Below are 12,883 nucleotides of genomic sequence, written 5' to 3' on the forward strand. Positions count from 1 at the left end.
AAAGGGATGGGTCAAGCCAGTCAGGTGGGGTCATTTAGGTCCAGCCATCAGCGTTAGGGAGGGCGGGTCAAGGCATAAGACAAAGACAGAAAGAGAGAAAAAGAGAAAGAGGGAAAAAGAGAAAGAAAGAAAGAGAGAAAGAGAGAAAGCCTTAGGAGGCTTTTTTTTAACCTTACCTCAAGTAAGCGCCCTTGGGAGGCTGTAATCCTCACTTGCTTAGTCCCTATATATATATAGTTATATTCTATAAAGCAGTATACTTGGCTTGTAGGGTTAGATAGACTAAAACCTATAATTCTTATAATAAGCTATAGCCTATTAACCTAGATACCTACCTATAGCTAGTAGAGTAGATTAGCTAGTAAGGGCGTAAAATAGCTTCTTTTACAGTAGAAGCTACTATAAAATACTTAGTAGAGCCCTAGTTTACTTTTCTCTTTTTATTAAAGACCTTCTAATATTACAAAAAAGAAGTAGGGATATATAAAAAAGTAAGGTTAAAAGGTAAATATAGTAGTATGAAGGGATAGCTACCTAAGATATAAATAAGGATAAATAAATATAGAGAGATTTAGTAGTAATAGATAAGTTAGTATTATATATATTCTAACTATCTATCGTTAGTTATAATATTATAAGTAATTAGTTAATAATTAATACTAATAAAAAGCCTTATAAGGTAAAGCTTAATTTATTTAATTCTACTAACTTCTTACTAAGTTCTTAATAAACTCTAAAGTCATAATATAACTAAGGGTCTAATTAAAGACAGCAAGGAGGTTAAATAATAGCCTATACCTTAAATAAGAAGTACTTACTACCTATATAAGTATATTAAGTTAAACCTTAGCTAGGTAAAATATACTATAGTATCTCTATAGCCTTAACCTTAGATTTTTAAAGTTAATAAAATATATTTTATTATACTTTTATAATATATAACCTTAATCTTTACTTAGTTATTATTATATCTAAGTCTTAAATAGCTTATAGATACCTTATAAAAACCTTATAATAAAATAGGTAGTAGTAAGGTAGTTATCTAATATTTTCCCTCTTTTAGGTAATAGAAAAGTTATTCTTATTAAGGTATATATTAAAATAGTAAGGTTTCTTGTAGGTAAACTCTACTAATAAAAAAGGGGCCTTTTTGGCCTAGCGCTGTATTTATTTGGTTTCTGACTAATATTTCCCCTCACGTTATCAAAGTTGGCGCGTTATCCAACATTCCCACCGTTGCCAATCAGGCCCTAAGTAGATAAGCTAACACTAGTATTTGAATTACTGGACCGTGCGTTACTGACAAGTTTGCTATTTACATTCTACCAAGCCAATTCCTCCGTCTTTTTGTGCTGCATTGAAATGTCTGCTAGAGTGGCTGGTGATGGCACTTCCGTAAGAACACCTTCGGGAGAGCAAAGAGCATCATAAACGTCTTTTCTGTGCCGCCGAAAAGCCTCAGCGAGGCCTCTGTTCTCAACTAATTTCAGCTCGATGTCATCTAGCCGGAATGTGAACGCTCTGTCGCCCACCCTCACGCATCGTCCCTGCACGTCGATCTCTATCTCGGTGCCATGGTCCGCAAGCCGGTAGAAGTCTTCGTCGTTGATTATGAAGCCGATCAAGCCAATAGAGGGAATATTGCGCCCGAAAATGAAGGAAAAAGATCTCGCGATGACGCACTTGACGCCGATGCCTGGGTACGCAAGGTCAAACGTCAGTGACTTGAGCGATCGAAGACCGCACAAATATCGAAGCGCGTGATCAGAAGAGCGCGCGGCTAAGGCGGAGCAAGGGGTAGGATGTTTTTGCTTCGAGAAGAACTCACCCTTCAATGCTCGGGCAGCTTCCTCCCTCGAAGACCCGCACCCGAAGGCTTTTCCACCTACGACAACGGTGTATCCTTCGCGAACATGCTCGCGGAACTCAGGGCAGACGTATTCAAAACAGTGCGAGCCCAAAGCCTCATCGGTAGGGCTAGAGCAGAACGGCGCGGGGATGATCTGCGTGCCATAAGAGAGAACAGTCAGTCCATAGAAGCTCTTCCCGCCCTTACTGGCTGGTCACGAGCCATATGTATACTGACCGCGTCTGTGTCCACAAAATCACCCATCTTGAAGACCCGTCCTTGGAAAACATTCGTCTCGTCAAGTCGTACGCCTGTTGTTTTGGACGCAGGACCCTCCTGGGCCAACTGCACCACGCTCTGATGGACTGCCACCGCCGTCAACACAGGCTCAACATACTCAATGTCCCCATCTTGAACGTCGCCATGTGCATGTTTCGTTGGCGGTGCTATGCTGTTTCTGTTCCGCCAGGCTTTACAACGTTGTAAGAGATCATCGTATTTGGCCTCGTCGACATCTCGCAGTAGGTCTGTCGGATCTGACAAAGTCATGCTGAAGGAAGCAGCGGCTACAGTAGCAGCAGAGCAGATATGACCGACCGACCCTGTCATCAGTTAGCGGACTGTTTCCCAGCATGCGTCTGTGAGTGAATGGCTGCATATTGATGCAAGCAGTGTAGAGATCGTCGAGCAACAAGAAGAAATACATACCCTTACCCATTCGGTTCTTAAAGTTTCTGTTCTGCGAAGAAAGCCAATTCGATCCCTCCTCGGCGACATCAACCCCCACTAGAATGTTCTCAGTTAGCGGATATGTTTTGCTAACATTCAAGCAACTCTTATCCAGAGATGAGGGATTTGCGAAGTAGCTGAACGCAAGAGACACCTGACACCAGGCTTGATTACCGTACGGCGGGCCGGGAAGGCCAGTATTCTTCTGAGGGGCTCACTCACTTCCGAGGCACATGCTACAACCTGGTGCGGGTTGCTCGAACCCAGCCGATTCATAGATTTCCATGAGGCCGAGCATTCGCAAATTCCTAGCGATCGGCCGACTACCCGGAACCACGAGGCGTTTGCCAGGTGCCATCACCATGCCTCGCTTTAAGCCAGCCTCAAGGACCAGTGCAGCCAAGACAAGATCTTCCTCTGTAGTTGTGCAAGCACCGATGAAGCAGCCGTCAAACTTCATGCCCAATCGTCCGGTGACTGGGTAAACGTCATCCGGCGAGGGATATATGGCGATGCTGGGCTCGACATGACTCAGATCAATGTCGAACACGGCGGCGTACTTGGCGTCCTTGTCGGGGGCGAAATACACCGAGTTTGACTTGTAGAGCTTGGACTTTCGACCGTCCAAGAACGAGCGCGTAACCTTGTCTGGGACGAAGATACCGGTGATGGCGCCGAGCTCCGTGCACATGTTGCAGATGGCAAAACGAGCATCGCAAGAGAGATAGTCGGCACCCGGACCGCCAAACTCGACGACACGGTCGGCGGCAAAGGTATTTCGACGGAGTGTCCTTAGGATGGACAGGATGACGTCCTTGCCCTTGATGTGCCAGGCGGGCTTGCCGGTGAAGTTGACCCGGATTGACTCGGGCACCTTGAACCAGGTTTGGCCCGTTGCGAGACCGATCATGTTGTCGCCTGCTCCCAGCCCGATGGACAGAGCGCTCACGGCACCGCCGGAACAGGTGTGAGAGTCGGCACCTATGACCAGCATGCCGGGTTCCGCCCTCTCCCGTACAAACTCGGTGTGGAGGATCGTGTACTAGGCCGGCAGCATGTCAGACTCGGCACACGACGTGCGGGGAGGTCTCGCATCTCGAAACTTACGTTAGACCCCTGGTTCTCCGTCATCTTCAAATTCTGCTTGGCCGTCTCCATCTCTTTTCTAAGCATCTTGCTCTTCTCCTGATGATAGTTGCGGGGATCGACGGCATGGTCGCCGGTCAGCCAGAACCGGTCGTTCCTCCAGGCCTGCGGCTGTTGCCCGATGCTCCTCATGCTGTGAAGCATGCCCAGCCAAGCCACTTCGCTGGCGATGACCCAGTCCAGCGACACTGTAACGACATCCCCCGGCCTCACACCCTTTGCCGATGGCAGCGACAAGGCATGGTACGCCAGGATCTTTTCTGTCAAGGTCATCGGGTAGGCGTTGCTAGGGGTTCCCAGCCGTTTCCGCAGCGCCGGTCTTGCTTGCTGCGAAGCGGCTTCTCGCGAACTGACGGCCGACAGCCAGGCATCGACTAGGAACTCGACCTCTCGAAGCACGGGCTCGTCCGTGATGGATCCATCATTGGTCTCCGTTGGCGCGGAATCCGGACACTCCCAATTTACGCCATCTGCAACGATACCCAGACCTCCTAGCTCGGGGTCTGTTGCGCATAGCTGGGTAACGTGGGCGATAGCTTCTGCCTCTGCCACATGCTCTCTGCGTCGCAGTTCACTCTCCACAGAGCCAAGAAACTGACCGAGGTTGAAGAAGGAAGAATCAAGCCCGTCTGTGAAGTCGGGTAGACCAGATACGTAGTTAGTGATGCTTGTTCAGACAGAGAGGAATACGATGCGAGTCTTTCCCGCCACACACTGGAGCTTTTTCTTCCCCACATCTCATCTTAGATGCCGCTTCTCTCTAGTAACTCGGTTGCAAAGGACTTGTACTCACCTACGTAACAATGCGTCACGTCATTGAGATCGATGCCACGAATACGCTTCAGCGCACTAAGTGTGTTGGCCACGAACCTACTTGGGGGGTTTCGGTCGCCATGCCCCCGTATTGATCCAACAAAAGCCCCAACGACTGTTCTAGCTTCGGTGCAATGTTAGTCGAGCCGACTAGAGTGGCGGACTACAAGATGCCGGACACGAGCCGGCCACCACAAAGCCCATTCCGTGACCAGTCTAGACTAGATAGTTTTGGTCACAGCGTAGTCAAGTTTCACATGGGCTGGTGACATTGATGCCATCAGCCGTGGGGCACAGAGTTGTACACATTGTGGTGCTGTGGCATCTCCTTAGTTGTAGCTTTCTGACCAGGTAAGCCTGCAATGGATTTCCATGCGGAAAGTCTCATGTTTTATCATGCTTACTTATCTAACTGGCTCACGTCATCACCTACGAAAGCCTAGTGGCCCTGAAGTTTATTTAACGTAACCTTGGCTCCCGTATTTATCTTGTGAAACATGGCTGTTGTAGAGTTCTTGACTTTGTAGGCTAAAAGGCTAATAAATCTTAGCTCTTGTTGGAACCTTGTTTAGTTTAGTTTTAATCATTATATACTTTTTCAATAGTGTACTAGTCTAACGTTACGCCTCTTCATCCTTTAACTGTTAGCAACTCTAGTAATATAATATTTTAGTCTATATATTTAAGTCTATACAAGGTGTTATTATTGTACCTAATATACTATCTATTATTAGTATAGCTAATAAACTATTAGATATAGCTAGTACACTTACTATAGTAACTATAAGATACCTATATATAGTACTTAGCCTATGTCTAATTTTAATAATAAGTCTATAAACTATAGCTACCTCTAGTTAAGGTTTTATTATACTAATATTACCTTAACATTATAGTTTTCTTTATCTGGTAGCTAGTGATTTATTCTTTCTTTACTTACCTCTGTCTATGTTTAGTAAACTACGCTGATATATATACTATAAAGTCTATATAGAGAAAGACACTCTACCTTAATATATTCTACTACTATAATAATTGTAGTAAGTAAAATATTATATATCTTAACCTAGGTAGTGTATAGTAATATTATTTAGGACTATTTATAAATAAAGTAGCCATTATTAATGCTATATACTTTAAAAGTAGTTATACTTTATATACTAAGATATTTACTAGTATATAGTAATTCTACTATAAAAGATATACACTTAGTTATTATAGGTTAGCTATTAGCTATAAGGGAATACGTTATAATTTAGATACCTATACGCCTAGCGGGATTTACTCTTACCATACTATAAAGTTATTAGCTTATATAGTGTAAAGATTATTAAATCTAAGGTATACTATACACTTATCTATAGTGTACTAAATATTTCAACCCTCTATAATATATAGTAGTATAGAGGACAACAAAGAATACTAAGCCTAGCTCTCCCTAATACCTAACTACTCTTATATAAAGCCAAGATACTTAAACACATCAAGTAGCTATACTTAAATATTAACGTAAGCGTAAACAACCTGTTAGGTAAAAGCATAGCGCCATCTTTAAGACCTTTAGGTATATGTGGCTGTTCTATGCAAGTACTTGGCCTTCCATGTCATAGGTGATATTGCCTTTGGCATATCCCTAGACATAATCAAGAACAGCCAGTACAGCTTTATCCTAGCGTACATCAACCAGTCTAACGTGAGAATCGGTGCCTTGGTGCAAGCAGGCATCCTTTCAATAACCTTCCAGTCTGACTGTGAAATCTACACAGGAGACAAATCCAACTCGTGCATCTTCTTACGTGCTTGCATTAACAAGGCCCTCCGCATTCCCCTTCCCTGTGGGCAAGGTGCTTTGGCGCGAGGTTCTCCCCGTAGGCTTGATCTTTGACGTCGGGGTTCGGGGTACCTCCCAAACCAAAAACACTTTTGTGCCGCCTGGCTTCGAAGTCAGGACTGGAATCTACAGCCTGCGCCGTCATGACGACTACTTCAACTCACCCTCGAAATACAGCCCTGAGAGCTTAAGGTAGTTAGTAACTGACTAACTAACTGATGCACCATGTGTATGGCTATAGGTGTCTTTCAGGACCTTATTGAAATGTAATCAACATCTCAGAGTACACAAAAATTATAAACAGGGTTTCAAGCTCCCCTTAGCAACATCTGCGGTTGCCTGTGCGCAGTCTCCGCTGTAGGTCGAAGTCTATCATGTAGTACGTGTACTTCTCCCACAGGCGTGGGCAGGTGACGTGACGCGTGGAATGAGGGTTAAGACGGAGAAAAGCCAGGCCAACGCCATGTTAAAGGGACATCATAATGCATAGATTTGGTTCTCTGCGGCCTGTATACAAGCTAAGTCCACTGATCAACCACAACAGCCAGGCCTGGTTGCCGTTGTAATTGTCATTCTCGGACTTTCCGCCGCAGTTCACTGACTTCTTCAAGGTAGATGCACTCAGAAGGCATCATGCCGAAAGCCAAACAGCAGCAGCCACCGAGAGGCACATCGTTAGACTAGGCTGGGTGCTAACGCCTATATTTAGAATAGGGAGAATCTCCTTAGGGAACAAGGGTTATGGACAAGCAGATACCCTTTAAAGCAAGAGCTGTAAATAAGAGAACGACTTTGTGCACACCTTCTACTATCCAAGGCAATAGAGAGGTCACTTGGCATACTCTAGCAACAAAGAAACAATGACTACAGCAAATAGACTAGCGAGAAAACCCACAAGCAGCTGGTATATAACAATAGTAATCTCGTCAAGCAGACTACAGTTAACATCCACTAAATCACTAGCTAAGCTATCTACTAGTCTACGAACAGTCTGGTGCGTGGCGCTAAACCATTGTTAAGTAGCATGGCTTAGAAGACATCGAATATACTAAAGCCTTAAGATAAAACAATCTTAGTAGTTATGTTGAGGTTCCCAAACTACTATAGGCCCTATAACCAGAGATAGTAGTAGATAGAAACGATATCCCTCTACTAATTCAGATCTCTAAATAACTTAGACCCGATACTTGTTAAAATGTTAGCAAGTAACGTACTGACGCCCTGCTTTACAGGGGCTACAGCCGTTGTTATACGTCCTCCTACCTTGAAGCAACAGACTTTAGTAGGTCCAAGATTTCGCTAGTGACAATATTTCCCCACCGTGCCTGTTCTTCATCAAGTACATCGACACTGTTACTAATCTTCTTCACTATTGCTACGGTAGTAATCTAAACTACTGTTAATGAACATAGAGGTGGAAGGATCCGACATAGAGCTTGGTACATTTCCGTTCCATTCTACAATGACCTGAAAACTAAAATCTAGTTATAGGCGGTTGCACCTAGCTACATGTTGGTATAATTTGCTGACTTCCTTTAACCAATGCTGGATGTCATGAGCAGGTCAGGGCAACCAACTCTGGCACAAAGCAAAAGCTTCGGCAATGATGCACCTGCATCATTATCCCCTGTTCTGAACTATATAGTTACGCCGGCCAGCGCCCCAACTGGTTGGGCCGTAACACTGGACTAGTTCGCGGACACCTTTGATGCCAATTTTTATAGTAGCGGAGGAGAAAATGTTCTTTGTACAGCCTTGTGGGGGATCACTTACTAAACTTCTCGTCTGTTGCACCCATGGTAGTTTCGCCTACGCTGGTAATGATGCGTTAAGTCGACGCTCAAGTAAGTAGATAAGTCTATTCCAATAAAGATTCTGTCATAATGCCTGAAATTCATCATCTGTGCCAGCAAAATCTAGCCTAGACGGGGAATCAATCGCGGTTTTGCCAGAAAAGAGAAAGAGGTTTTAATCCTGTGCGGGATCGGAAGTATGGATGGTCGATTTAGGTGAGCCATTCCGAGGGCAAATCACTTGAAGATTCTTGGTTGCGTTTTGACGACCAGCTCAGCTCAACCATTCGGAGAGTCCGGTTACTAGAGAAGAAAGCCCCTGGCGTCGATGCTCCAACCTCGGTGGTGGCGATGGCATGGCTGGGATTTGACAAGGCGACTTTGATGACCGGAGATGTGTGCGTTACCTGCGCCAGAGAAAACAATATTGATAGATTTTACCTCAATCTAGTAGAAATCGATTGCCACTCTCTCTCTGTCATTTATCAGAATCGATGCTCTCCCTCTGCCAACATGCAGAGGAAGCCCCAGGATTCTAGGAAATCCGCGGCTGTGTACGAGTTTGAGTCAATAACACGGACCAGACGGAGAACAGAGGAGAGCCTGCGCCTCTGATCACCCCAAACTAGGACTAGGTTTTGAAGCACTCTGAAAGAGTGTGTGCTTATATAGATGCATGTATATTCCAATGGTCTAGACTTGGCCGGGACTTCTGTATTCACTACGCAGAGGTCACTACGGCACACTACGGCACACTACGGCACAGACACTCAACACAGGCTCCCGCAAGAGCACTTCACTTTTCTAGGCCGGGTTTGCCGTTCGCATTGAAATGCGGCCTCGGTCAGTCGAGTTGCCTTCTACTCAACCTCACTCTGATGCCTCCTTTGGGCACTTTGGTCCCTGAGCCTGGCAAACCCTGGGGGACTTCCATCCTACCTCCCATACCATCCACAGACTGAACATCATAAAGACTAATAAAGGCAGCTGCGACAGCTAAAATCTGCTTCTCGGCATATGTCCGGCCACGGCAAATGCCGGAGCCGACTCCCCAGGGCTTCATACAGCCATACCGGGCGACCTTCTCGTCTGTGATAGGATCAATCTGGAGGAACCGGTCGGCGATAAACGTCTTTGGGTCTGGAAAAACGGCTGGGTCGTGCTGGACGAGGTGATGAAGCGCCGTGACCCAGGTTCCCTGCGGGAGGGTACGCATTTTGGGCTTTTCTGAGTTCGTAGACATAGGGACCTCAACTGATTTATACACATGTCGCACCGAGGTCGCCTCATTTGTGAGGCGGAACGTCTCGTACAGGGCCGACTTGAGCATTGGGCACTTATGGTGAATGGACTTGTGGTCGAAGTGTGTGATCTCGGGCCGGCTCGTTTTGGCGTTACGTTCGATGATGACGTACGGGGCCACCTCATCGCGGAGCCGTTGAAGCAGACCTGGGTTGCAGCATATGAAAATGGTAAGCCACGAGGTCGCCCTTTGTGTGTTGCTGTTCTGGCCAAGCAGCAGGCTAGTTTCGATTACGCCGCGGTGGTATAGACCGACGTTGTGCTTGCGGAACACGTCGCTGCGCCTGAATGACACGGCGGGCACGTCGCCTAACTCGTCAACACTGATCTTCCCGTCCTGATAGTCTAAAATCTTCTTGAAGAGCCCGCCCAACCGCTCTGTCATCCGGGTACGAGCTGCGTTGCCCTCCCTGAAGGACCGTAGGGGCAGCCATCCGGGTAAGCCTAGGATCAGGAAGAGTACTTGCTCCTCAAACTTCCAGAGGTCTTCGATGCATTCAGGGTAATCTTCCAGCCATTTTTCTCCAAATAGCAGAGAGATTGCCAGGTGGGCTCCAAAGTCCCGCAGCAGATTCATCAAGTCGACCTCGACTATGCCTGGCTGCTCCGCGGTGTCGGGCCGGATAACCTTCACGCCTGCAGTACGCTCCCAGCCTTTGAGTAACGTCTTGTCACTGCCATCGACATAGGATACCAGGTCCGACATTCTCTTTGGGATGTTTCCCGAAGCCAATGCATTCGCCGCGCCGTGCTCATTTAAAAACGTGCGCTCGAGGGCACTCAGAAGATCCTTGTACGACGACTGCCAAGTCCTGTGCAATTCCTCGCCCTGCTCCTTGCCGACCCCTCCGACATGCATGAAAAGGCTCCACAAGACTGTCCTGGTCTCAAGGGCATGGTCGGGCTGGCCGCTGATCAGGAGCGGCTCGCTAATGTCTGGGTTGTAGATTACTTGATGCTTCGCGGTGAATCCGTACAAAGGACCGCCAAACCGCCGGAAAACGTTCCTGGAAACATCGTATCAGTCAAGAATGAGCAGGCTCTAAAAGGGAAACCATGGAGGCCTACCGAAGTTTCCGAGCCCTTCCTCCCGCGGTCACACATACGCTGGTGAGGATGATATCGAGTGGCACTGTGGCGGGAAGAAGAGGCCGGGTTGAAGACGCCCAAAAAATGCGAGCAAAGAACCAAATGGTAACAGCCAGCAGCAAAAGCTTCGGGCCTGTATGAACCCATATGCCAAGCCACTCGGCTGAAAATAACCCATGCCACCCTTCTTTCATGATAGCCGCGTCGGGTGGGCGACCTGAACAATGTCGCTTTTAGAAGTTGACGCGACAACAGAAGTCCTGGTAGCCAAATGTACTAGATATCGCTGGCTCTCCCGCAGCGCAGCGGGCAATTTGTTTTCGCTGTTGGTGACATTGCTTGCTGGCTGTGTGCGGTAGAGGGGACGTGATGCCAAGGGTGAATTTTAACCTAATTTTCATGCCACGTCTCGTCAGCCTTGTAAGCGAATTACACTCATTGGAGAAAAGTATAAACGCTTCGTGTACCAATGGTGTGAATGCCGAGTCGATGCACATGTGAGCATAAACGTAAGCGGATTGGAGAATTTGCAATTGGGCTGATGACCTCATGTATCCCACCAAGCGCCGTTCATATCCGGACCACATTCCCTTCCTCTGCCTCGCTTTGTCGCCCAGCATCTTCACTGTCACACGGAGGCGTTGACCGGCTTAGCCCACAATGGCCTTGAGTACGAAAACGTTGATTATACTCTTTGGCTGCCTTATGGCGGCCTCTACGATGATACTATGGATGCGGCACAACCGCCATCCCACATACGATGGCCTGCCCTGGGCTGGCCTGAGAAAGGAGCTGTTCCCTAAGCTCCGAGCTAGCCTGCGCCACAAGCGTGAAGGTATACAGGTCACGGCGGAAGGCTACAAAAAGGTAAGTCTAACCGTACAAAGACACAACTTGGAGGACATGCGCGCTCTACTACGGGCATTTGTACTAATAATGTATCTTGTTCGCAGTTCAACAAACACGGGATGCCGTTCGTGACCCCGCTGTCAACAACCAAGCCCATGGTGGTTGTGCCGCCATCCGACATTGAATGGCTAACAAAAAGGCCCCGATCTGAAGTCACGCAGCCTCAGATGGTTATCCACCCGGATCTGGTGCATTACTACCTGCCCAAGATGCCCGTTGGCGAATTCACGCATATGCCAACCATCAATGTCGACCTGAAGAAGATCACACCCGAAGTTATTTGGAAGCAAGTTATTGATAGCATCCCAACCAGCCTTGATGCCCGGGCTTCCCATGCCAAACCATCGGACAATGGCTGGGAGACCAAGCCCCTCTTCGACTTTTTAGGTGGCATTGTTGCGCGCGTATCCGTAGGCCTCTTCCTATCAAAGAGCCTCAGTCGTGACGCAGAATTCGTTAAAACCATGATCATGTATACTGTAACCTTCAACAATTTCCCCTACCAGCTCCATGACGCCATTCCCAAGCCGCTAAGACGGCTCTACGTGCCCTTGATTGCGGCTCCATCGAGGTACTACCTGTGGAAGCTCCATAAGTGGTTGTTTCCTGTCGTCCAGAAGCATTTGGACGGCACTGAGACCGACGAGGACAGAGATACTGTGCTCCACCACCACGTCAAGTGGGCGCAAAGGTCAGTGAACCCGCAAGATCGCGATCCCGCCGTCATCATATCACGGTTGGTCCTGATGATCGCCGCACTCGCGCTTCCAAACATCTATCAGAGCCTGAGCGACTCTGCGATCAACTTGACGCGGCAGGTGCCAGGAAATGACGAGTCCATCCAGGCCGTGCTTCGACAGGAGACGGCTGAACTCTTGGAAAGGGGGGCACGGGATGCGATGCCGAAAGATTACGCTCGGGGTCTCGTCCACATGGAATCTTTTCTAAAGGAGACCCTGCGCTACCGCACTTTCAACGGCTTCGGTCTGGGCCTAACTCGGGAGGTGGTGGCAGAGAGCGGCTTGATTCTCCCATCCGCCAAGGACGGTCCGACACTTTCCAGGGGCACTTGGGTGACTGTGGCGTATGACGCCATCCATCGCGATCCGGAGAATTACGAGGCATGTGACGACTTCATGCCGTGGCGTTTTGTACGTCCAAATGGAGAGAAAGCTACCGAACTGACGGATACAAACGACACGTACTTGCCCTTTGGCCGGGGAAGGGACACTTGCCCCGGCAGGTTCTTCGCCGCAGACTACATGAGGCTGGTTGTGGTTTATCTCGTACATAACTTCGAGTTCCAGGCGCCGGGAGGCGTGCTCAAAGGGCCTGCTGCGTCCATTGACGTCAGACCTCTGCAGGTGGACAGCACCAGCTGAATGCGCGACCGGGCGAGGACATTTGTATGTGGTGCCATTG

General features: G+C 47.8%; 3 protein-coding genes across 3 annotated transcripts; 1 reads left to right on the forward strand and 2 right to left on the reverse strand.

Moving 5' to 3' along the window:
• Positions 1–1,322: 1,322 nt before the first annotated feature.
• Positions 1,323–4,925, reverse strand: LY79DRAFT_662979 (aconitase; the record flags this gene model as incomplete). The annotated part of the gene is made up of 8 exons (XM_060562832.1): positions 1,323–1,696; positions 1,829–2,003; positions 2,087–2,451; positions 2,558–2,635; positions 2,801–3,620; positions 3,686–4,353; positions 4,518–4,594; positions 4,843–4,925. 8 exons carry the CDS (start codon positions 4,923–4,925, stop codon positions 1,323–1,325), a joined length of 2,640 nt encoding a protein of 879 aa, XP_060408744.1.
• A 3,910-nt stretch (positions 4,926–8,835) lies between these two features.
• LY79DRAFT_617072 (cytochrome P450) lies at positions 8,836–10,907 on the reverse strand. Its single transcript, XM_060562008.1, has 2 exons — positions 10,532–10,907; positions 8,836–10,470 (listed from the first exon to the last, which is right to left on the reverse strand). The coding sequence occupies exons 1-2, from the start codon at positions 10,744–10,746 to the stop codon at positions 9,006–9,008; spliced, it is 1,680 nt and encodes a 559-aa protein (XP_060408745.1). The 5' UTR covers positions 10,747–10,907; the 3' UTR covers positions 8,836–9,005.
• Positions 10,908–11,164: 257 nt separating this feature from the next.
• LY79DRAFT_707284 (cytochrome P450) lies at positions 11,165–12,843 on the forward strand (the record flags this gene model as incomplete). Its single annotated transcript, XM_060565042.1, has 2 exons — positions 11,165–11,419; positions 11,506–12,843. Exons 1-2 carry the CDS (start codon positions 11,213–11,215, stop codon positions 12,841–12,843), a joined length of 1,545 nt encoding a protein of 514 aa, XP_060408746.1. The 5' UTR covers positions 11,165–11,212.
• Positions 12,844–12,883: the final 40 nt, after the last annotated feature.

Source organism: Colletotrichum navitas (genome assembly GCF_030913465.1).
Source record: "Colletotrichum navitas strain CBS 125086 chromosome Unknown LY79scaffold_99, whole genome shotgun sequence".
NCBI lineage: Eukaryota > Fungi > Ascomycota > Sordariomycetes > Glomerellales > Glomerellaceae > Colletotrichum > Colletotrichum navitas.